Source organism: Apostichopus japonicus, chromosome 15 (genome assembly GCF_037975245.1).
Source record: "Apostichopus japonicus isolate 1M-3 chromosome 15, ASM3797524v1, whole genome shotgun sequence".
Classification (NCBI taxonomy): domain Eukaryota; kingdom Metazoa; phylum Echinodermata; class Holothuroidea; order Aspidochirotida; family Stichopodidae; genus Apostichopus; species Apostichopus japonicus.
In genome coordinates, this window is record NC_092575.1 from 5,249,798 (window position 1) to 5,276,093 (window position 26,296).

At 36.9% G+C, this 26,296-nt stretch overlaps 1 protein-coding gene across 1 annotated transcript; it reads right to left on the bottom strand.

The window, feature by feature from the left end:
• Nucleotides 1-7,744: 7,744 nt before the first annotated feature.
• LOC139981310 (uncharacterized) lies at nucleotides 7,745-22,562 on the bottom strand. The gene is made up of 3 exons (XM_071993635.1): nucleotides 22,327-22,562; nucleotides 17,684-17,926; nucleotides 7,745-16,402 (listed from the first exon to the last, which is right to left on the bottom strand). Exons 2-3 carry the CDS (start codon nucleotides 17,817-17,819, stop codon nucleotides 10,278-10,280), a joined length of 6,261 nt encoding a protein of 2,086 aa, XP_071849736.1. The 5' UTR covers nucleotides 17,820-17,926; nucleotides 22,327-22,562; the 3' UTR covers nucleotides 7,745-10,277.
• Between the last annotated feature and the right edge of the window lie 3,734 nt (nucleotides 22,563-26,296).

Below are 26,296 nucleotides of genomic sequence, written 5' to 3' on the forward strand. Positions count from 1 at the left end.
CGGGTGTCCCCCTCCCCGTTGAGATTGTTTTTAAGTTAAGGAATGCCTAGATGCAAAATGGTGCAATATTTCTCAATTTTGTAGGTTACAATAATACTTTAAAAAAGACCCACAAATAATTTCCAGAAGCAACGCTTGATTAAACTGAGGAAAGTTAAAAGCGTAAACAAAAATAGGCTAAAATATATGTTTAGACTGAATTTTAATTAGTTTTCAAACATTTTTAAGTTAAAGAATGCCTAGATGCAAAATGGTGCAATGTTTCTCAATTTTGTAGGTTACAATAATACTTTAAAAAGACCCACAAATAATTTCCAGAAACAACGCTTGATTAAACTGAGGAAAGTTAAAAGCGTAAACAAAAATAGGCTAAAATATATGTTTAGACTGGATTTTAATTAGTTTTCAAGCATTTTGTGACAATATGCTTGAAATTTCTTTGAAAAAAACTAAATTAAATCCACTAAAATATATATGTTCAATAACAGGAGCACATGTCATGTCTACGAGAGTAGACGCCTACGCAGTTCGCTGCTTCTGGCAGCCACACATCAATGATATTTTTAGTGTCAAATTTGGCCAAGATCCTTTTGTCCACAGACATCAATATGAACGCCTCAAGTTGTTCTTGTGTCATATTTCTTCTTCAAACGGTTTTTGAGTCTCTTCAAGGCAGAGAAAGAACGTTCACATGCTACTTGTAACACAGGTAGCGTTACCAGCAGCTTGTAAGCAAGCACAATGCTCTTGTAAGCATCGGTGAAAAGGTTCAACCTGAGGAACACCTTGTAGCAGCAGAGATCGAAGACAGTCTTTACATGACTGATTCCCGGAGTTAAAATATATATTTCTACACAGCCCGTCTAAATTCTATTAACTACTGTAAAAATGGGTTGAAAATTTTACCAGGCTCCCCAGCCCAACCGCCCATCGGGCATTGCCCAAATGCCCGAGCGGCCAGTCCGTCACTGGCCGTAAGTGTTCAACACTTCGACAAAATTAGGAAAATCCCTATTCTTTAAATCAAAATCTAGCATAAGATAATGTTGTATCTTGTTGGTATCGCTAGCCCCCCCCCCCCCCCTCCCGTTCATATAAAAGACAACGTAATATATAAATAAATAACATTTTGGTCCGAAAATCCTACACTTTAATTCGCATCGCTAACTTGCAGATTGCATATTTCGTTACTAGTAAAGACAGAATGTGGATATTATAATGGTGACGTAAAGTATAGTATACTAAGTTGTACACTACAGACCCTGGCGGCCACGATCACACTTGCTTTCTACCTTTACGGCCGCACGCACGTACGATAAGCTAGCTGGAGTACAACTTGTATGCAGTGCTAGACTGTGCATGTGGGCATACAGCATGTTCATTTTATGTCGCTGCAATGTACATGCTGTACAGTTCACCCTGGACTTACCCTCTGTTTCTGGAAATGATCGGAAACGATTACAGAAATCATTTTTCACTACTAGAGAATTCCCGCAACCCAACATGATTAATCATGAACAGTGCCAAACACCAAATAAAATGTCTATAACTCTACACTCATTATGGTAACCATGAGTCTACAAGTTAAACCGTTTTAACAGTGTTTGCGTCCGCTCAGAAAACTATCGCCCATACAGTCCTCCATGAACACACGTACTGTAAAATACCTCTACATTACTTAGTTATAATGACCCCCGACGAACATTGGCTAGTGCGCAACGGAAGCCTATAGTTATGTCTATAATGTGCCCCAAAACTTCCTGAATCGGGAAGTTTGCCGTAGACTAGTTTCAATAGTTACAAGTACTTGCATTTAATCAACATCCTGTGTGCTCATTGAGCAACATAGATACAATCATTCTAGCAGACAACTGTAAGGGATATTAGCCAATCAATTCACAGGAAATTTGGAAACCACCATTGACTATTTTTAGCATACAAATCTCTGTAAGGGAAATGTTGTTAACTCTGTACTTGCGGTTGATTGTTATGATAAATTAATTTCAAACAAAATTTAATCATCTGTACGAACGATTAGAATTTTGGTTCTTTTGAGAAGAAGTTGTGTTTTTTTGGTAAGGAAGAAAGATATTTATTTATAAAATTGTTACGTTTTTCATAGGCCTAGCTGTGAGTGTGTGTACTTTGTGTTTGCTTCCCCAAAAATGTTTGCCAGACGGAAGAAATTTGAGGGTTTTGCGTCCCTGGCTAAAAGATTGCGTCCCAGATGCAGAATCCTGCATTCGTAACAATACTGTACACTACAGTTCTGTCCAAACTTTTTGCAGTCGATCTCCGTAGGACTAGTCACTAACAGTAATACTTAAGGTGGCATACTCCTATTAGAGTTTATATCAATCCGCTCAAATGTTCTCCTATTTCAGGAAAAGTGCCAAAAAGCAGCAGGAGAACATCTTTTTTTGACCTGTTATAATCATGATCTGTTTTTTCTTGTGGCTTGCATGTTGAAGAGCACGAATGAAAGTACAGTGGTGCAGAAATTGGGTCAACTGGGTCAACAATTTTAGTCCCTTTAGGCCTCCTAGGGAGCAGCGTACGATAATTTTTTACTAATAAGTGAAGAGGTTTGTTTACAAGTGACGAGAACTCCCGGTTCGGATAGCAAAAAATCTGCACGGTCATGATAAGGAAAACTGATGGTGCCATGAAAAATTCGTCCGCAATCCGGTGATGGGTAGCGGTTAGCTGTGAGAACCTCTATCTAGATTTAGAGACCAAATTGCTTTTGTAATTTAGTGTGTAAGTCAATGGGGCTTTTCCGGCAGATAGACTAGGCCTGCGTAGCCTAACGTTACGGTACCCCCCCCCCCCACCACAAGGCAAAACCGTTACATTGTAGTATTACTTACGTACGGCTCTCGTGCATAGCGTGCAATTAAAAAATCCAAATGTTGGAAAATCGCAGGACGTACGTAACTAACATTATAGTCCCTGAGCATATATTTAGTAACTACAGTACACACGATGTGTACGACGTACCACGTCAGGCAAATCCAGTAGTACTTTTTTTTGTGCTTTCATTGGACAACCAAAACTTCCTTAGGACAACCAAATATGAGGGAGAGGTTGACCGAAGGACAATTATAACAGCGGCGTAACGATGAGTCTGGGGGCCCCTGGGTCCAGGGTAGGAAGGGCCCCCTGGCTGCTGCGGAGAATCTACCGATGTGCGCGCAGAGCACATCACGAGCGCGAAGTCCCAAAGGCGTGGGTTCCAGAGCCCGCCTTAGGGCCCTGGAAGCTCTGGGGTTCTACAAGCTCTCTGGTGCAATCTTAGCCGTATATGGAACATTTCGTGTTGATTTTATCGACTGAGATTTTGGGGAAAATCTGCGTTCATAGACACATTTTTGGTCCGCCTTGTCTGTCATACTGGGAACATGAAAATATGTGTTGCAAAGTATAATACATTAAGAGATTAAAAGGTCAACAAGACCAAATGACCAATGTCCAATTTACATAAACATGTATATTTCCACCCGTGGCGTAACTCCTGTGGACAAATGGTATCCAAGTTCCCGAGAACTTGGAAAGGCTGGAGCTTGAATTTACTGAGCCTGGCCTTCTTGTCAGCAAACATATCGATTAGATTTAGCTATAATATGTACCAGCGTAGCCTATCAAGTTCCATTGTGTACCCCAGGCTCTTGAGTCAGTCGTGCGGAAAGAAGGATACGAGATTTGCAGTTGCAGGGGCATATGATTTATGACGAACGTATTCACGCACAGAAAAATATGATCATTGTCTCGTTTATAGTTTCTTTTCCAACGAAAACGTGCCGTTTCAAAAACAGAAAAAGAGGGAACCCCTCTTCTAAGTTCTGTACATCAGTGCAGCGGGGGCCCCGTTTTGTCGCGGGCCCCTGGGTTTGCCCCGCCCGAGCCCATAGGCGTTACGCCGCTGAACCATAACATATACTTAAAAATGAGCCCTGCCTCAGTCTCAGAGAATAATGATGATGAGACTGTAAGTGCTGCAGTTGCAGATTACTAATTAAACTCTTTAGTACTCTTCGGTACCGCTCTCTCTCTCTCTCTTGACTTTTGGAAACTTTCGGTTATATTTGGTTTCGATTGCAATCGTAGCCTATGCAGTCATGTAGGCGGATGAGTGTGTGGGCTCTTGTGCATACATGCGAGTGTGGGTGGGTGTATGTGTGTGCCTTGCTTGTGAACACGATATCTCAAGAAGAAAAGCTTGTACCAATCTCATATTTAGTATGTTGTTGTAACACGTTAAGTAAAACAAGCGTATTGTTTTTTTTTTTGTTTTTTTTTTTGGGGGGGGGGGTCAAATGTCATTGCAGTCACCAGAGGTAAAAATTCAGAAATCTTGTTTTATAATCGACCGTACCCCAAACCATGGATGCTGTTTTTACCTCCATGCCCCAACCGACCAGCCTATTAGATAACATGTGCGTTACGCCTCATAAAAATAGGAGAGGTTGCTAGCAATTGGAAATTAGCTTACGGGCATCCGAAGATAGTATCAGCTAACCAGCAAACCAACAACCTAAGTTCGATTGAATAAACCTTGTCGCTAACTGCATACGTTGTTGCATTACAAATTTTAACGTTACAGCATTATAGCACTACAGAATTATGTTTGTACATACAAAGTTCATTGGAATGAACGATACCGTTGTCACGAATCACAGACCTGTATTAATCTTTGCTTCCATTGTTGAAGTTTTCCGTCGTATTTCGCATTGTCGAGATTAATTGCCAAATAAAAACTACAGGTTTTGGATGAAGTTACGTTGGGGGAAGTGACCAGATAAATAAATGGGAAAATGTACGAATCGCGCTTATCGAGTAGCGGTTCAAAGAAGCAATGAGGTAAATTTAGGTTTCGCTCATATATACATAGCTACTGTTTAGTAAATGCCTGTAACAGAAGCCAAGGTATATTTGCAAATGTTTTATTTTTCTTATTTTGAGACACTACAGTAGGCCTAGTTGTTTATTTACGATTCTGCGAAATGTTCTACTTTGTTCATCACTTACGTTTGGTGTAAAATAAGTTTAAATCTCAAACTGCACAGAAACATAATTGTCCAATGTGCAATTACGTAGCACCATGTATCTACCTAAGTGCCTAACATTTGTTCATAGAAAGTATTGATGTTGTAGATCTGTACTATGAAGATTTGTACAGGGCTCTTAATGGCGAGTGATTTTTGCGTTTTGGCGAGTAATATTTAGTCACACACTTTCACACATTGGATATCTTGCCACAGGTTGTGACAGATTCCTGTGTCATTGACTTCCAAAATTACTTTGGAGAGACATCAGACCCCATGGTAGTTGCCTTCAACTATACCCCAGAGCAACACCATTCCCTTATAAAATCCTTCATTGGCCTCTAGCCCCTTCCACATAGGTTAACCTTCTATCTAAATCAGTAGGTGAAGTTTATAGATTTTGATTGGACATTGACTATATAACGGCATCTACAATAATCACTATAAGTTACATAACATCGTTTGAGGACGTAGCGTTTGGATCCGGTAAGATCTTCTCCATATGTGTCATTAAAGTTTGTCCTTGATATCTTTCATATCAGTTATCCTCTGAAGTAGATCCTGTTGCGAAACGTCTTCTTCTTTTTTGTAAATTCCTCTTACTTTAATATATTAAACTAGATGGAGTTTTTTTGGCAGCAGCTAAGCAGTTTGTTAACAGTTAATTCTCATCGTTCTGTCTAACTTTGCTCTATTCATTGTTCAATCATGCTCCAAAATTTAGTATTTGTTCGTTTTATTGCAACTTTGAAGAAGACCTGCTAAGATCACAGGCTTTTTGCAGTAGATGAGGATTATATTTTTGTTAACAGTTTTAGGCCCCAATAAAATACAGTAAGAAGAATTGGTACTTACCGAATGTATAGTCTTCCACTCCACACAATGAAGCGTGTATCTTCAAAATGGGGTCATCTTTGTGGTAAGAATGATCAAACGATGTTTATTGTGTGTGTTTATTTAACAACAATGATATTACAGTGCATTCTGAACGACTTCTAAGTTTTAATCATATCGTTTCCTCTAGTCGCGCTGAAAGTACACCCGAAAGGAAGAAATTGTTCTATTGAACAATAAACGCAAGCATCGTATTTAATATAACTCCACAGTACACAGCCTACACAAATACGCACATAATAGTTATACAGTGGTTAGTATCCGAGAAGTACTCAATGTTGTAATGTTTAATCAACACTACAGTATGAAAGGTTCCCCCGAAAATAAACGAGGGCGGTATTACATACCTTATAACAGAGCCGTATAAAGAGATACGGCTCTGTTAGAATGCATAGACTCCGGATGGGTGATACAAATGGAGCGCCGTTTGTGCCACCTTATATAATACGTGCATATAAACGCATGGTTAAGGAACTATTTCGCGCACTGTTGTAAACTCATTTACACGTCTGTTTTACCTCCATGACCTTATTAACTCGCAGATGACATAACAAGGATCTTACCTGTACTGCTAACGATTTGTCACAGGTGTTCCACTCGTAATGCGTAAGGTTGGAATGTACTAAAAAAAATGAGAATTAAAATGAGAACTTATTTCAGAATACATACAGCGTTTATGTATGTTGCGGCGTTGGACGGATCTGACCGTAATAGTAATTACCGACTTTGCGATCCGTGTTATAGTTCTTGCAATCTGACAATTTTGCAAGGTCGGTAAAAGTGACTCTATAGTTTTCCATTTCGGGAAAGCAAAAATAAAGCATGCGAATGTGCGCTGTATAGTTATTCAAGGCATGATTGTCTTACATATGTAGTTAAAATATGCCAGTCACTTCGCGATATATGTATCACATGCATACTGTAGCTGTGCGAACTGTTTTCTGCCAAATCCTAAAAATATCAACCTGGATTCAATTTACGAAAATGTTTATAAATTTCAAATGATTGTAGCTTTCAGGAAAATATAAAATATACTGCATGGAATGCCAACTTTCTCATCGTTTTCAAGAGGGAAAAAATTAGGACACGAACATATTTCGATTTTTTGTAAGGGTGTGGATAAATTACTATTCTCAAGTTGACAACCATCAAACTATGCCAGCGGGCAAGCAACTAGCAAATGTTTCATTTGACTACACGCATGTGTTGCGGTACAGTATTTGGTAACATTGTATATAATGAATGTATGCTCATTGTATGCCATTTCAATAAAAGAATGTTCCACATTGTAGGCCACAAAATAATGGCCACATGAGTAATTCATCATAATGACCTTTTTAGCAATGCTAATCGGGATGATTAATTTTTTGGTAAAGAAAAATCAAATATGTAGCCTATAGCAATATTGGAACCGTCCCGTTCGAGTTTTCAGTATACTTATATAATGTGAAAATCAAATTTAACTAATGTGAGGGGAAAAAACTATGACGTTAGCTAGTAAGTTGAATGTAATCGATTCGAACATAGTAACATCTAGATAAACGTTACTTTGTCGCTGGTGATTTGATTCTTTCTTTGTAGATTATGATATGAAACCAAAGGGAAACGATTTATTTTTAATATCACGAATGTACTTTTGTGGTGCGCGACACAGAGTTCAAAGTACGAGACTAGTAAAACATGTGGTGTTTACCTCCGTCGATGGACCCCACAGTGTTTTACCACCGTTGAAATTACACGCGCGGAATTATATGCTCTTCTAGTTGAAAAAAAAAAAATAAGACAGATGCTTTTGTAAAGTTTTAAGCAGAATTTATTCATTCCATGCGTTAACTGAAAAATGCAATACATTATCAGGAAGCAATATACAGTAAGAATAAAATGGTATAAGAGGAAAATATCCTTTTTACTGAAGTTAATTACTGTTACAAAACATAGTCAAAACATATGAAGTGCGCCAAATTTGTCTAGCTCTCGAGTTTCCGTGTAAAGATTCCTTTCGCTCCTCTGTTTTAGTTTGCCCCACGGTAGGGGGAGAGGGAGCGCAACAACTTAAAATACATCCCCTTCATACATGATGATTTTCCCTATTTTTGGTAATACAAAATACCCTTCTCCAATTTTTGTTAGAGGCGTTTTGTTGTTTATGACGTTCTCCTTTTGGAAGTAGCGCCCTGTTGTATAGAATGGAAACGGGTTTTTGTTTTGTACCGTTGAAATATAGTCAAATACTAGAACTTTGGGGTACGGAATGCGCAATTGACGTATTGAGGTGACCCATTTAATTACCTATGATAATTAGTATCACTTTAAATTCTTTCTCGAACTTTGCAGCTATAGGATATCATCCCACCAGTTTTGTTGGCGCTGACAAGACTGTGCACAAACTTTCCACAATTCTTTAAATCTCTTCATAGTTCTCTTATACATGAGGAGTAGCAGCCATGCAGTTCACATTCCAACACAGTGCAAATTTGTGCCGCAAACTAGACCATTTGGTTCTGTAGAACCATCATTTCAAGGACTTCTGTATATATCATAGGGAAAATACGGTGATTTTAATAAGAGACACCGATTACGTCAACTTTCAATAACTATTAGTATAATTATTTAATTAATAGCTGAACATATAATTAAAGATAACATTCTACAATTATTTAACGAAATGTGTTTGTCTATATAGTGAGATATAATGTTGGAAGGATATAAAAGAAGTTATACATTCAACTCTATACAGTCAACTATATTTAACCGGCTGCCTTTGAAAACCACACTAATCCCTTACAATAATTCTACCACAGAACTTGAGCAAAGTTTTTTTTCGTATTTAACATACTTATACTAAACAGTTGCTATTATTAGGAGGAAGTCTATACCGTAAATAAAATAACAAAGCTATACCTCGATTTCTTCTTTTTTTATTCAAGAAAAACATTCTGCTATTGAAACGTAACTAGTCTAGGTTAAAGTGTTTTCTGGTTTGCAAAAGAACAGAAAAACATGCGTCTTAAAATTGTAATCATAATATTATATCAGTTGTAAATAAACTACTTATCACCACTGGTGGCAATACTGGTAACTACTGTCTATTGGTTTCAACACTGGTATTTTAAAACAAATGCTGCGAAAAGAACTTGAAGAGAATAATATGTTTATATGATAATTATCTTGCGTCCTTCACACATACGTATACCCTTTTGTCTCTCTGGATAAATGCACACAAAATATATTTTCTTAAGTTAGAGTTACGTGAGAAATTTCATATAATGATCGATTTTTGCAACATTTATTTATTAATATTGGTATAGTACTACCTTATAGGGTGTGTTATGCACAGAGTACCAATAAAGAGCATCATTTATATCCGCTCATTTTTAAGTCGACAAAGTGAACGATAAAGAGCCTGGGCAAGAACACCAAACGACTTAACTGGGTCTTAATCCCAGTCCTTTTCCATCGAAACTGTCGCCGTGTGCTCATGACGATGTTACTTAAAATGTGTACCACGAGTCCCTTGGAAAGAGACCGGTTATATACATGATCTTATCCAAAGGCCGAGTTAACTTGTACATTAAAAAAAAAACCACCAAAGATAGAACCTGGATACAAAAACCCACACAACTTGATTCAATGTCAACCCTATTCCCTTCAAATCGAGAGTGTAACCGTATGATCATGACATGGAAACATTGTAAGGAAAGTCACCCAAGATAGATCACGGGCAAGAAAACCAAACAACTAGACTGCAGCTATATGTAATGAAAATTGCATTCAGTTGTAATCCTAGTACAAACCAGACAAAAAGTGAATCATGAAAATATAGGATTTAAAGGTCCTTTTACGTCATGTTATATTGCAGCACGGGAAGTGAACGTTAATCAAAGCAGCTTCATATATAATTTGTTCCTTATTCTATTGCAATATTACACCAATTTAATTGAGCCAGGTAGAACAATTATTCCGTGTTAAGAGTTTTACAGTGTCATGTGCATAATCCACTAAAAAAAAACAATACCTCATATTAATTTATGCCATAAATCTAACTGCCATATCATAATCTAACTGCCATGAACGAACTATATATCAACTTATCAATGATTATTCGATTATTTGCAAACTTAGACGTCACTGATTCATCCATTTGTAGCATAAGGTACTGGTGCTGTGAAGAACCAAAAATTGAACGAACTGTACATAATAACATTTATGATGGTAAGCTTACTGGAAATATCTACCGGCCGAATGAAAAGAAAACATTAAGATGCACTGACAGAACCAACAACTGTTAAGTTGCCTCTCATATAACTGATAGTAAATATCTGGATATACATCCTCATTTTAAACTTCAGTATAGAGAAAGTATTTCAATGGTGACGACACCTTTCTCCAGAGGGCAATATTCGAATCGTAGTATAAATCAATTATTTCTTGATTGTCATTCCAAACCATTTGCCTAGCAGGTCCTTTACATTTGTTATCATAATTTTTTCTAAAATGCACTTTCGTGAGATAATCCCACTTGTACTGGAAAAGCAAGTCAAGGGTTTTCTGGCAGTTTATGCGTGAACGTTCGACGTTTCCTTGCTTGAAAGATGTTTCTAAGTCTTCGATGATATTTTGCGACTCTTCGGGTAAGCCTCCGTTAATTCCAATAATTCGCGGTCTAAGAATTTCAAAAAGACCATTTTTAGCTGACTCTATTTCATTTTCTAGTTCATCTTCCTCAAGAATACCCTGGTATCCCAACTGACTAATTTTCTTTCCATAAGCAGTTATTATTTCGTTCAGCAAGCTTGGATTGATACTTTCTTCTAAATCTCTAGTAAGATTATCTCTAGTTGAATCTCCCAACGTGGGGTATGTGTTTTGAATATCATCAACTTTAGTCATTAAGAGTTGGACCAATTGCTCTATTCTCTCTGGTTCCGGATTATTCAATAGATCTAAAAACTGAAATGTTTGGATTTCTTCACGGAGTATTATTCGATACTTTGCTTTTGCAAACAATACAAACGTTCTATCAACCTCTTCCACGATTTCTTTTTCTAATGTTTTTCTTTCTTTTGCTTTTGCTGGTCCTATTGCAAATTCGTCATATTTACGTAGGTATTCATCTTTTAAATGACGTAAGTTATCGATTTCAGATGTTTCTGATAGATTCTTGCAATAACGTTTTAGCTCTTCCGATACTTGTAGAAGGAGACTGCTGCATTTAGTAGTGGAAAGGAAGTGATTTTGTGTTTCTATGTTTCGTGTAGTATTATCCAGTGCCTTTTCTAACATTCCCTCTGTTAATGCAAAGTTTGTCTGTTCAACCTCTTTAAATGTCTTTTTAATACATTCCCATGCTTCTTTTCTTTTCTTGTCAATCTGCTTTTTAAGGTGTTCTTCCTCACACGGACCATCTTTTAACAAAGCTTCTATTGAACTTCCATAATTTGTAACTTCCAATGTGAGAGTTATCTTTTGTTTTAACACTTTTAGATAAAATTCACATTCTTTACGTAAATCTTTGCTAAGATCATTTTTAAGTTTGTCTACCAACTCAGGGTATTTCAATAAGATATTTTTAGATTCTTTCTCCAAGTGTTTGGTCAAATCATCTAGGTTAACTTTTATCGAAGCAAAAACTTGGTCTTCATACTGAAATGCCTCTGTTTTTACAAGAAGTGTTTTTCGGTACTTTGATTTCGCAAACAACACAAACGTTCTATCAACCTCTTCCACGATTTCTTTTTCTAATGTTTTTCTTTCTTTTGCTTTTGCAGGTCCTATTGCAACTTCGTCATATTTACGTAGGTATACAAATTTTAAATGACGTAAGTTATCGATTACAGATTTTTCTGATTCTAGAAAATTCTTACAATAACCTTTTAGTTCTTCCGATACTTGTAAAACGACACTGCTGCATTTAGCAGTGGAAAGGATGTGATTTTGTGCCTTTGTGTTAAGTGTCGTATCTTTCAGTGCCTTTTTTAGCATTCCCTTTGCTAATGCAAAGTTTGTCTGTTCAACCTCTTTAAATGTCATTTCGATACTTTCCCATGCTTCTTTTTTTATCATGTCAATATGTTTGTTAAGGTGTTCTTCCTCACATGGACCATCTTTTATCAAAGCTTCTATTGAACTTCTATAATTTGCTATATCAGATGTGAGTGTTATCTTTTGTTTTAACACTTTTAGATAAAATTCACATTCTTTACGTAAATCTTTGCTAAGATCATTTTTAAGTTTGTCTACCAACTCAGGGTATTTCAATAAGATATTTTTAGATTCTTTCTCCAAGTGTTTGGTCAAATCATCTAGGTTAACTTTTATCGAAGCAAAAACTTGGTCTTCATACTGAAATGCCTCTGTTTTTACAAGAAGTGTTTTTCGGTACTTTGATTTCGCAAACAACACAAACGTTCTATCAACCTCTTCCACGATTTCTTTTTCTAATGTTTTTCTTTCTTTTGCTTTTGCAGGTCCTATTGCAACTTCGTCATATTTACGTAGGTATACAAATTTTAAATGACGTAAGTTATCGATTACAGATTTTTCTGATTCTAGAAAATTCTTACAATAACCTTTTAGTTCTTCCGATACTTGTAAAACGACACTGCTGCATTTAGCAGTGGAAAGGATGTGATTTTGTGCCTTTGTGTTAAGTGTCGTATCTTTCAGTGCCTTTTTTAGCATTCCCTTTGTTAATGCAAAGTTTGTCTGTTCAACCTCTTTAAATGTCATTTCGATACTTTCCCATGCTTCTTTTTTTATCATGTCAATATGTTTGTTAAGGTGTTCTTCCTCACATGGACCATCTTTTATCAAAGCTTCTATTGAACTTCTATAATTTGCTATATCAGATGTGAGTGTTATCTTTTGCTTTAACACTTTTAGATAAAATTCACGTTCTTTACGTAAATCATCACTAAGATCATTTTTAATTTTGTCGAACAACCCGGGGTATCTCAATAATATATCTTGAGATTCTTTCTCCAAGTGCTTGGTCAATTCATCTAGGTTAACCTCTCCCGAAGAATTGACTTGGTCTTCGTACTGGAATGCTTCTGTTTTTACAAGTATTGTTTCTCGGTAGCTTGTTTTTGCAAAAAGTGCATAGGTTCTTTGAATCTCTTTATCTATTTCTTTTTCTAATGCTTCTTTCACAGTTTCTTTGGCTGGTCCGATTGCTCCTTTTTCAAATTCACCTAGGCATTCTGTTTTGATATGACATAAGGCTTCAACTGTGGATTTTTCGTTGTCTAGAAACCTCTTACAGCGACTTGTCAGCGCTTTCATTACTTCACGCAGTTGTGCATAACATTTTTCAGACGAAATACGTAAATTCTTGTCACCCACGTAAGATATAGTGTCTTTCAATTCAATAGCTATCATTTCCTCTGTTCCTGTCATGTTTGCCTCTGCAACCTTATTTCGAAAGGTTTGAATCTTCATTCTAACATTTTCCTTTACCTTCTCAATTTCTTTAACAAGGTCGTCCCGTTCACGTGGATTACTTTGCACCAAGTTTTCTATGGATGTTCTGCAAACTGCAAATATGCGTTTCACTGTATCATCGACAAGGGTAGTGTGTGCAATTCGTATCTCCAGATCAACATTACCTTGAAGAATGCTCTTATAATGATCCTTCAATACACCTTGTGCTGTTTTTTCAAAGTCTTCTATGCAACCATCTCTTATTTGAGCTAATTTGACAGTATCCGCTTGACCACCACCAACTAACTCTTCACATTTCTTTCTACTTGCTAATGAAAAACGTTTGCAAATGCTATCTAATTGCTCCATTGACTCTTTGTATTTTTCTTCTACGAGGTGTATTGTGTCGAAATTTAAGACGATCGACAAAATATCTTTGCTGCAACTACCTAATGGTAGAGATATTTGTTTTTCTGTATCGGTAAACTCTTTTTCCGTATTCTTAGTAGTTTCACTGATTGCGCTTTGTAGCTCAGTTTCACTAATTGGAAACTTCTGTTTAATTGTATCAAGCTGGTAAAAATGATGTTGCATGGCTGTCAAAAGAATTTCAATATATTTGTTCAAACTTTTTTGAAAACGTTCCTTTTCGGGACCACGTGCTTTCTGTTTATAATCATCACGTATTTTATCTTTAAGCTTGTCCACCTTTTGTAAGTTATAGCTACATTGACTATATTCCGTTTCGCAATGTGTTTCAGGAAAGTGTGTTTGCAATATGCCATCATGAAATTCCTTTGAGAGTCTTGTGACAAGTTCTTCGCATAGATTGATAGACCTAAGTGTATTCTCATTTGTTATCCATACTGTAAAGTTTTTGATCACGTCTACCAAATTTAACTGATATGGTCTTAATTTAGATTTATCAATGCCTAAGCACTTCATATTAAATGCAGAGACCATATCCTTGCGCTTTAGAGCTTGCAATTTTTTCAGTTTTTCATCTCCACATGGATCAGAGTTTGCAGTTTTGTTCAAAATGTTTGTGTACTTACAAGACACATTTTTCAATGCGCTTTGAATTATCAAAAGCTGTATCCCTTCTTGGTGCATATCTATTGTCTCTGTACACGTACCCAATAAGTCTCTCTTTGCCGGTCCTTTCGCTTCTCTGTCGTACTGGGTCAATATTTCTTCTTTTAGTTTTAGAAAATCACTATAGTTATGTGAATCAATGTTCATTACAAACGGTAACAACTTTATTTGTATTAATTTTTTTATCAAACATTGACATGCTTTATCCGATTTATAGTAGCATTCTGATGAGCATGATTTAAATATGCTTTCTACTTTTTGGCCAAGACTATGCCCAGATTTCATACAAGGGGTGCAATCTTCATCATTACATTTTACTTTACTAAAATTGTTGAAGCAATCCTTGATAAAAGTTTCTTTCAGAGCATTAAGTTCGCTTTGGATTAGGGATTCCCCTTCCAACGCCTTTTTTAAAGACATCTCAAATAATTCACATGATTGCTGCTCGGCATAAATCAGTGATTCCGTTCTCATGCTGCCTATTTTCTGATCACGCAGCAACTGTGCTTGGCTCTTTACTTTCCGCTTGACTGCTTTCGATCCCTTAGCCCTTTCATTGAAACAATCATTAATGTTCTTATCAGCAGTTTTCAGTTTCATACAACTGGATTTTGCGGGAAGTTTATTAAAATATTCATTTTCCAGAGCTAAAATCAATTCTTTATTGAAACTTAATGACGCTTGATCATTTTTTTTCATTAATGTATTATCAAACTCGGTCTTAATTTTATCGCACAGAACTTTTAACTGACTTGAGCAGATATCTTCATCAAAACGTTTAGTAACTTTCACAAAATGAGCCTTTGAAAAATCTTTCGCAGACTTATGAAGCTTTAAATATGTTTTCTCATTCTCAGGAAGTTCGACTTGTTCCATTTTCTCCTTATATAAATCTAACGCACTTTGTATGTAACGTTGCATTTCTGCATTTACAATACTATCCCACATACTGGTGACATCAAGTTTGTCGCACTCGCTGTTTACTATGTCAACAACATGTAATAGCATATCAATTAACAGGGATCCAGTGAGTTTACTTCCTTTAATAGTCTTTACTTGTACAGACGACAACATATTTTGCACTACCTCTTTAATTCTAGGGAAAAAATCTTGGCTTATTTTGTCTTTATTCACCACTGCTAATAATTTTTTTACCGCCCTTGAGTCTGTGGTTGGGGGAGGTAAATCAGCGGCTTGGATTGTTCTAAATGTAGATGTGATCGATTTTCGAATATGATTCCTCTCTGTCTCGTTTGGTTTGGGATCAAGGAGTGCTTTTTTGACAAACTCTGTCCAGTCACATGGTTTTCCATTCAGATCTGGTGTATAAAGATTATCTCGAAATAACCAAAGAAAATCTGGTCCAAACTGACCTAAACCCTCGCTCGGTGTTTGTAGTTTATGTACGTCTTTCTGCCTCTCTCGAAAAATGGAACGACTAAACTCAGCAATAAATCCAAGTTTATCTAATTCGTCGTTATTGGGAGATCCCTTGCTATTGTATATGACGTACGAACTAAGTAGCACACACAAAGAAAATATTTTATGTTCCCATTTTGCATCGGTATTACTACTATCTGTGTTTACCCCACCCAACCCTTCGGCATCTAGTATGACCACTCTTGCTTTACCACTTCTAAAACTGACCGGTTTTTCTCCAACACCAATCCATATCCCTGCAGTGTGAGACCCGGCGCCGTGACCTACATCGAAGTTAACATCTTCTAGAAGTTGAGATGCGAAAAATGATTTTCCGGACCTTGCTGGACCAGCAATGCACAACACCACAACCAGTTGATCTCCAAGTCTCTGGAGCAACTCCAACCCTTCCGTACACACTGTAAGTGTTTTCCGTGGATTCGTCTTGTCAACAGAAATCTTATTTGTGTCGGAATCCCAAGTGTAGTTGTTTGGAAGGCACAGGGGAACAGCATTACTAATTGAATCTTGAAAAGAGAAGTAAGATGACCTAAAGTATAGTTTACGTTATTTGAACACAATTTCTGTTCGTTCAAAGCAAGGAAACATTTTTCATTTCATATATTCATCCAATGTATAAACATATTACACATCGAAAATCATAACGTTCCTCTTGCTTTGTAATAAATATGATTAAGAAATTTAGAAAATATGTAAACATTTGCAAAAAAAATGTAAGAAATCTAAAAAGTGAAATAAATTACTATAAAAATATTTAGGAAAAGGCTGAAAAGTGTCAAAATGTGTGAAACTAAGCATAGAATCAAAAACAAACTAAACATAAAATACAGATAACCGTTATAACGAATTAAATAATTTCACAGCAGTTGGGAAAAGACTATCCGTTAGACGCTTATTTTCCCTAATAGTACGGACACAGCGATTTGAAGGTAAAAAAAAAAAAAAAATAGCCATCACCAAAGTGATTCGAATCAATCATAATTTTGTCCAATCTCTTAGCGGTCCTTTAAGATAGATCGTGTGCAGCGACGGTAGGCTGGTATCTAACCGCACACCGAATTATAAACGATAACTTAACGAGGTCAGATTGGTTTACACGGCCAAACCAGACCGTAATTGATGAAGTTAGCACGTTTTCAAATATTGCACGATAAAAGTTAATTAAAATATACTGATTTATTCCAAGTGTTCTCAATTTACGCAAGAAATCTAGGCGCTGTTCGGCTTTTTTATCAGAATTTCAATAGAATTTACCATCAAAGAAAGATCGTCCGGAATGTTTGTACCGGGAAACTTGAATGAAGAAACTTGTTCAACAACATGCAGTGCCATTAATTGAGAGAGTGAGCCTGGGTGTTTTAATTAGTCTAAATTCTACAGTCATTTCTTTTGTTTTTGTAACATTAAGCAGCAAAATGTTCACATTACACCAATTGAAAATGGTATCTATCTGAGCTCGGTAGTTCGACTTGTCACCTTTCGATATTAGACGGGTGACACACTATAAGCTACTGGTAGACATGAATTAAACTAAAGGGAGCTGGAGTGGATTCATTTCTTGTATGTATGTACATGCATTTTAACCATATTGTAGCAAATATGATAAATTTCCATCTTTGCCATCCTTTCGCTTCAAGGAACTACTGACTACGTATGGGACATTCCAAACGTTTGGACCCATTTCGCATTTTATCAACGGTATGCGATTCTAATGCATTAGATGTGAATAAGTGCTCATATATATAATTAACAAAATAATAGGTAAATTATTTTATGCGAAACTGTACCTTTCTTATCCGACACTGACTTTTGTCTGGGGTCTACTTCTGACGAACCACATGGCTGTGACTTATTTTCCGATTCACTCATCTCTGGGTCTTCTGACGAACCACATGGCTGTGACTTATTTTCCGATTCACTCATCTCACTAATGAAGTGATTCCTTTCCTTTCTCTTCAAATAGGCATATATTGATGATCAGTGAATATACCGTTTAGCCCCAGCTTCAAAATGTTGTCATTATAAATCTTCTGTAAACAAATAGATATTTTGTTACATTTATAATATAATATACTATGATCTCTGCCAAATAAGGACTTAACCAATACAGGACAGAGAATATGCTTATACAGGAGCTATTTAGGGTACCCAATTTCTCATTTCTTTCCATAGACGTAATGATCGATCGAACTTAAACAGTTTCACTATTCAAATAAGACAATATTGGATTTATGCGACACTAAGTAGTGACGTAGGAATTTAGGAAAAGGTGACAATGGTGCAGGGGCAGAAACCGATGCGGTTTGGGAAACAACAATATCCCAATTGGGCCAATGAAAATGTCACCTTTGTAATTTAAATCTTCGTTTTGGCTGACACTTAAATTGCTACTTTCTATTTCAAACAGCATTAGTTCTTTCATTTGCGTTTTGAACTCAGTCGTTACAATAAGTATTGAATTTTGATAACACTTCACTTAACTTATGAAGGTTGGACATCTTTTTATCATTTTATTTGTATAGCACATTCACTTTTCGCTTTATTCGACCTTTCATTCGATGGAGGTCTTCAATACTTAAGCTTATGTCACTGGGCACTTTTCTACCAAATTTGAAAAATATTATACTGGGTTATGCCACAATTACGGTTTCAGGTCGCCATTTTTAGAAAAAGTCGGCCAAGCCATCAGCTGAGTGACATGAATACGCTTACATACATTCGTTAGTTCATTTCACTATTGGTAAGCCGTGGGACACAGTCCAAAATTGTTTAATTTCTTTGCAACACCAAAGGACCTTCCAACGATTCTGTAAAAACTACTACCAAACTTCCCAATTCATTTAATTTGCAAATTTAAGTGTAGACTATTATAACGGAATTTATGTTCATTGGTATTTCACGAGGTTTCGTTGAGGGGTAAAATGAGGTAACTTGTCCCAATAGTTAACTATATATTGAGTATTTGCGTTTCTTTGCTTTTGTATGTTTTCAATTTGTTAAAACAAATTTTAATAAACGAATGCATACGTAGAACGGGAAACTGGAGACTGTCTAGGGCAGGGGCGTCAATCTGACTTGAAAAGTGGGGGGGGGGGCATAAATGAATGAACATGGATAACACTGAGGAGTCCATGAGCACCTTAGCGCAAAAGCCTTTTACAGGTGGGGTCCAAGGGCCCGCCATAGGGTCCCTGATGGGGTCCATGGGCGAAGCCACGGTTGGGCCCAAGGGCGGACTCACATTTAGAAATCTTCAAGTTTGCTTCTGTTTGGTTCCCTGAATCGATATGTCAGTCATAAACATATTTTAAGAAGGCACATCTGACAAGTGATAAGACTTAAATTAAGAAAGACTTGCCTATTTCACCATCCGGGTGTAACGTATGGCCTTCATTATGATTAATCAATTTGAAACTTAAACCCAAAAGGGAAACATACTTAAACTTTATAAGTAGTTGAAGAACATCGATAAAATTGTATGTATCGTTCAAATGTTACCTTGTGGTGCTTGTGATGTGCGTATTTATAACAGGGCATATTTTATAGATATTTTTAGTGGGTAAGCCAATTCCCAAAAGGAACCATGATGACACTAGCTAAGCAAAGCGCCACCATCGGTTGGCGCGATCGTAGCAAAAATGTTTGCCAACCATGACTCCCAAATTACCAGAAATGGCACTTCCCAGGCCTTGTGAGTTGCATCTAAACATTCCTAATTTTGAGATCTCATGTTTTAGAAATGTACACACACGACTTGTATATATTTTTCTAGTAAGTTACGTAATACTTGTGAAAACGTATGACATTCAAAGCGCGCAACTAGCATACTCACTGCAATGCATGCCTTGCTTACCAGCAGGGAGTATAACAACTCCCTGAACCAGCCACATTTCTTACTATGGAATTTGTGATCCTATTCGTAGTTTCTTCCCTTTTTACTCGTATATTATTTTGTAGTTTATTTCTATAAAAGAAAGGTTTTTATATCAACTCAGTACGTTAGCTTAACTTGTTAATTCGTTATCATTCTTGTATTTTCTTGTAAGTTATGTTCGATCATAGAACTCCCGAAACTCATGATGAGATGCGATTAATACAGGGTTGCTCTTACTATACCCGTAACGATTTTAACCAATGTTTACTGTTTCTGCAAAAAACATCATTTTCAGTGTATACCAAGTAAGCGCAAGATACTGGAGTTAAAACCTGCTTTAAAGCAGGGATTATAATATTGATATCCGTCAAAATCATATAAAGTACGACGTAGACCATTTATCAACACCATGACAATGCATTCCTTAGTATATACCATCGACAGGCCTACGAGAGTTACAAGGGAAACTTCTACTCTGATTGACAACATTTACACAAATAATCTCTGTGTCTAATGTTAACTCCGGTGTTATAATAAGTGATACATCTGAGCATTATCCGATTTTTCTTGTTTCAAATTTAAATTGTTCACTAAAAATATACCACAATCCTTTAGACATAATACCTTTAACCGAAACGTCGCTTAACATATTACAGATCTTGCAGCTGTTGGCTGGTCTATAGTCTTGTTAAATAATGATGTAGATATTGCTTACTCCCTATTTTTGCAGATTATCCGTGAAAGCTTAAACAGGTGGTCTCCGGTCACCAAAGTTAAATGAATACAAACTATCAAAAATCACCATGGATAACACCTGCAATCTTTGTTTCTATCAAGCATAAAAATAAACTATAAAAAATATAAGCAAACAAATTCATGTGATCGCAAAGCTCATTATTCCAATTATAAAAATAAGCTTACAAATGTTATTAGTTAGGCAAAGAAAATGTACTATAGCAAAATTCTTGACTTAAACAAGAACGATAGTGGAAAGTAATCAAAAGAAAGTAAAAAAAAAAAGGTGAGCAAACTAATTGTAGCAAAGCATGTGTTTGTAATAATGTTCTCACAGAAGATCCGCATAAAATTGCTAATCATTTTAATATGTTTTTGTTTCTACATTTGCCAAGTCTTTGGCAGCCAGGCTACCAATGGAAACAAAACATGCTTTAAGCTATACATCGACGGAAATGTGAAAAACTCTTTGTTTTGTTTCCTATTACGCATTATGAAGTCCTTCATGTGATTTTTAAGCTAAAGAATGGTAAAAGTCCTGGTTTCGGTCAAATTCCAAATGCCATTCATAAGAAAGTTGGGCATACTATCACAGTTCGGCTAACACACATTACTAATCTATCTTTTGCAAAAGGTCTTTCCCCATCTGAACTTAAGATCACAAAAAAAATCTCCTACTGTTAAATCTGGCAACGAGCAGCTTATGAGTTTATATAGACCAATATTTGTTTTACCTTCAATATCTAAAATTATTGAACGACTTTTTTACAACCGTTTTTGCAACTTTATACTTAAACACGACTTATCGTATCCAAATCAATATGGTTTCCGTTAAAAGCACTCAATATGTATGGCGGCTTTCAATCTTGTAGACAATATCTCGGAAGGATTGGATAAGAAGATATATACAGCTGCACTCTTCCTTTGTACGAAACGCACCTTTGTAGGTTGAATCTTGGACTATACATTACGTTATAAGCTATGTGCACTGTTTTACATAGGGTATTTGAAAAAATAAAACCTAGGGCATTATGATGGTAGCCGTATTCTAAATACGCTAAGGGGAAGCCATATATGGATTTAAGGTGTAAATTATTTGTTAGGTTTGTGTTCTCATTATTTGTTCTACATGCCAAGAAGGGACCTACTAGGGGGGGGGGGGTCGGTGGGGTTGAGCTGAGTGTGTGGGCCGTGTAGTGGACTGTGCCTCAATACTCTTAGTTAATACATTGGGGCACTGACATAGGCTCTGTCATGATAAGGTATAGAAATTTGCAGATGCCATGACAGGTCAAACCCTCAGCTACCATATGGTGGGTGAGGATATGCCAGTTAAAATTTCTATCTACGCTTTAAAGGCTTGTAAAGTGACCAAAATTAGTTTGTGACTCAATGGTACTATAAATGTGGTACCAATAAAAAAAAACCGCTGAAACCTACACGTGTTTAGTACGCCAAATGGCACGGGCATCGAGTCGACTTTCATTCAGCTTACAATGAACAAAATGAAGCAACAATTAAATAATGAAAATAACACGAAAAGATCCAGAACACGAGTTTAGTTACTATGTGAAGCAATTGTAAATGTTAATAAAAATTTTGGTAAGAGGTCAGTATTCCCTGCCCCTTTTGCCACCATCATTTACATTTAACCTTTTTCAAGCCACTTAGTTAAAATTGATGGCAGCATACTTCTTTCAATTATTAGACTAAATTAGAGGTTACAAATATAAATATAGAATTTTCCGTATACTACTACAAATAATAGATATATTTGTTTTAAATAAAATACAAAATATATTGAGACTTAATTATACTTACAGTATAACTTAAGCTTGTCTTGACCTGACGTTAAACCAATTTCCGAGTAGACGGTTATCCACTTGAAGTTTGTTATATGCCGTTCACGTATCCATTTCCATTAATTATATATTTTCGCTACAGATATGCTACTTTTCGCAGGTACGGTCGTTATGAACAGAAAGTAAGTTGAACTACACGAAGCATTGCTTAAATACCTGCTAGTGAGCCTAAATTAGATCAGACAAGAACAATCTTTAAAACAATTTGAAAAGAACGAGATAATTAGTAACTCCCCGTCATTAATTTAAACTTAAAGGTAAATCATAAAGTGGCAGCAAACATTATTAGAAAAATTGTTAATAAATAACTATCGGTATCTTTGTCAATAAAAAACAAGCGGTTACAATGGGTTCAAAGGCCCTATGGGGTTGGTATCAGATAATTGCAACAAACAGAGAATGCTCGGGTATTTGGCAAATGACACCGACAGATTGAACTTTCAATCGTTGGTGTTGACAAGGTATGACCTTCTTGACTGGAGAAGCCATTTTATATTATTTCAAAGACTGGCTTAAATGTTTCATAATCTTGGTTTTGTGGACCGTTATCTATTCTACGCGAGATGAAGATGACATCACACCCTCTCCCCCTCCTAAACATGCCCCCCCCCCCCGCACACATGAATTCTAAGCTAGAAATTCCCCAAAAGGATAACAAATCTTAATTTATGTTGAGCGGGTTTGGGATCACTACTACCTATACCTGGTAAGCTATAGATGACAGCCCCCCCCCCCCAACCAATTGAGAAAAGTTTGGATACTATATTGGATGCCCATTCACAATTTCTTCCTTCAGCCAGTCGGTGAATTCGGAGGCATATATAATTAGGTCTACAGAATTAAAGTAGCCCTTAACGCAGGTTTGCAAGTAAATACTTTTTGTGTGGATCAAAAAAGGGGTGGGGGTAGGGGAAGGGTACACCCGTGGTAGTGTTCCTATTCTTCCCTAGCAGAATATAATATCATTCGTTTTGATTCATTTTCCCCCACTGAATATCGGAGGTAGGGGTACCCCCCCCCCCTCCCTTGCTCACCCCTCCGTGTTCCCATTTGCCATGTTTATCGCGACAGATATGTTCCTTTTTCTTAGGTAAGGTCATTATCAACTGAAAGTATGTTGAACTACCCGAGCTATTGATTGAATGCAGATGCACTTTGCTAATGTTTAGCTTCACTTGATCAGATAGGAAGAAAACAATCAAGGTTACAATTAACTCTTCTTATATCATGAGTAATTCAAATTTAAAGCTTAATTAGTAAAGCGGCATCAAGCAATCTTAAGAACAATTATAAATTAATAACTATTGGTATCTTTGTTAATCTTAACCAAGCGATAACGACATGTTCAATAGCCAAGGAGCGTTTGTTATCAGACATTAAGTTGCAACAAACACATAGTGTTCGGTAATTTCAAACTTGGGCACGTTACGTAGTGCGTCCCAGTCGTTGACTATAAGCTGCCAGTGTAATACTTCCATAATCACACTATAATGACACTACCAAACACCACGTGGGGATTGTCAAAAATATTATTCACCAAGTAAGTTTAAAGGATGGCTACGTGTTATAGGAGAACATGTACATAACCACGGCACAAAAGGGTCTCAAGTTTTGACTATTTTCGGGTTCAAGTGATCAGCGATGTTCTTGTACACGTCTTTATCCCTGCTTCCCCATTTTGAATTGTTGCAAATTAAACAAGCGCTTTCACTATCTACTTGCCTCAAATGACATCGACCTTCAGACAATATAATTCTTGCAAACATTAAAATGGATATGCATACCACTTATCAAGTTCATCTGGGTTTTACTTTGAGTCTTGATGTTAACAAAGATTAAGGAATTTGCCCTTTTTTGACCTCTACAAATGCCAATAGAGGCCTTGCACACTAAGGTGAATCTACTCAAAAGTTATGCAGATTCAACAGTTTGTACTTTTGAGTGACCATGGTTACAAGTGAAAGTATTACATAAGATACAAGAACAAATTTAAAAATTTGTACACACCTTACACATGCCACTCGCATAGATTGCTTGTGCAGTAAGCTATATGAATAAAACACCTCAATTAGCTGTTGTAACTTGTGAGCCAATTACCTAGCAATGGAATATTGAAGTTATTCACTGTTCACCAGTTATTCATAGCCCATGACATTCTATGGAGAATACTCAACTTACGAATAATGAGGCAAGCGGCAATCATTACAAAGAAACCTTGCCAGAGTTCACAGGTGAAATACACATTCAAAACTAGAGCACCAATGGTGCAGAAGCTCATACCTTTTCGAGCTTAAAAATGTATGGCCCACAAAACCAATTTTGGGCCCATGAGGGATACCCCCCCCCCCTCCGTTAGCAGAACCCTGGCCACACCACTGGCTATAATTCCAATTTTCCCCTTTAAATCCTATTTTACCCACTCTCTCAGACAATACCACTGACCTGACCCTATTAAACTTTCTCCCCTCTACCTTAGCAGAAATAACTTCACAAGCACTCCCTACAAGACATAACTTCACAAGCTGCCTACATACCTCAGGCTCAAAGACTTCTAAGAATCGGCAAGTGCTGATTGGCTATAGGGCTCTCATGCTTACAGTTCAACAGTTAATAACAACTCCCAGTCCTGCTTTAATTCCACTAACAGCCTCTGCAGAGCTTAACCACAAATGTAAACAAACACTGCAGGGACTGGGAGACAAATTAAAGGAGCTTTGGCAAAAAGTGAAGGCTAAGATTTTTTTTAAACAATGGGGATTAATTGTAATTAATTAACTTTTGACCAAAAATTTGTAGGCATCACCTTATTCATACACAATCCAACAATCATCAGTTCAACTTTGAATATGATCCATCAAAATCTTGAGGAGATTGAGATATTTGAAAATACTACAAAGAATGACCCCCGATGATCCCCTAAATGACATTTGACCTCAATTTTCCGAACACCCCTCGTAACTCTCATCCCGAGGAACATTGTTACCAAGTTTCATTATAATTGGCCATACACTGTATGAACAGGAGCAATTTGAAAATATAGGGCCGCGGCCCGGGCCACAAAAGACCCCTAGTTGATCTTTGATCTCAAATTCATGAACACCCTGAGGGTAAAACTACCATAGTACTATCGTGACAAACCCTCAACATTGTACCATGGAATCTGTAGGAGAAGAAGCATTTTGCGTATTTCCACAAAATGGCCCATTACGGCCCACAGGTGACCTTTGACCCCAAATTTTGGACCATCTCTGATGGCCCTATACCCAATGGTCCTTGTGTCCAAGTTTCATGAAATTCCATCAAACACTGTGCGAGTGGCAGCGGTTTTGCCAATTGTTGACGGATAGAGTGATCGAGTGATAGACGCTGCACTGTAACAATAGCTCACACCAGCATGCTGGTATGAGCTAAAAAACCACACATGAACACAAGTGATGGTAAAACCTGTGCTTTTAAACCATTTTCACAGATACATCCCAATTTGTCATGTGTTCGTACAACATGTGAAAATGTGTTTGGAAAAACCTGTGGATTTGAAACATGTGGCCAAGTGTAAAATTGTGTAACCCTGAATGTGGCTAACCTGAGACGATCTAATTCACGACTAATATAAAAAATATAGAACTTGAAAAGTTATGTTACAGAAAACCCGGCTACTTCACACACTTTCACACATTGGATAGGTTGCCACAGGTTGTCACAGAATCCTGTGTCAATCTGTCTTCTGGTGTTTCTACTTTTTTCCCCCGAGACAAAACCGGGGGTAATGTGTGATAAAGAGTGAAAAACTGGTGTCAAAATTACACATTTTCATACAATATACCCTGGCATTTCCAGGAACCTGTGACATTGGGGATTGGAGGGTGTGTGGGGGGGGGGGGAGGTTTGTTAGGGAATTGTAGCTGAAAACTTTTGAAGCCCTCCTAAGG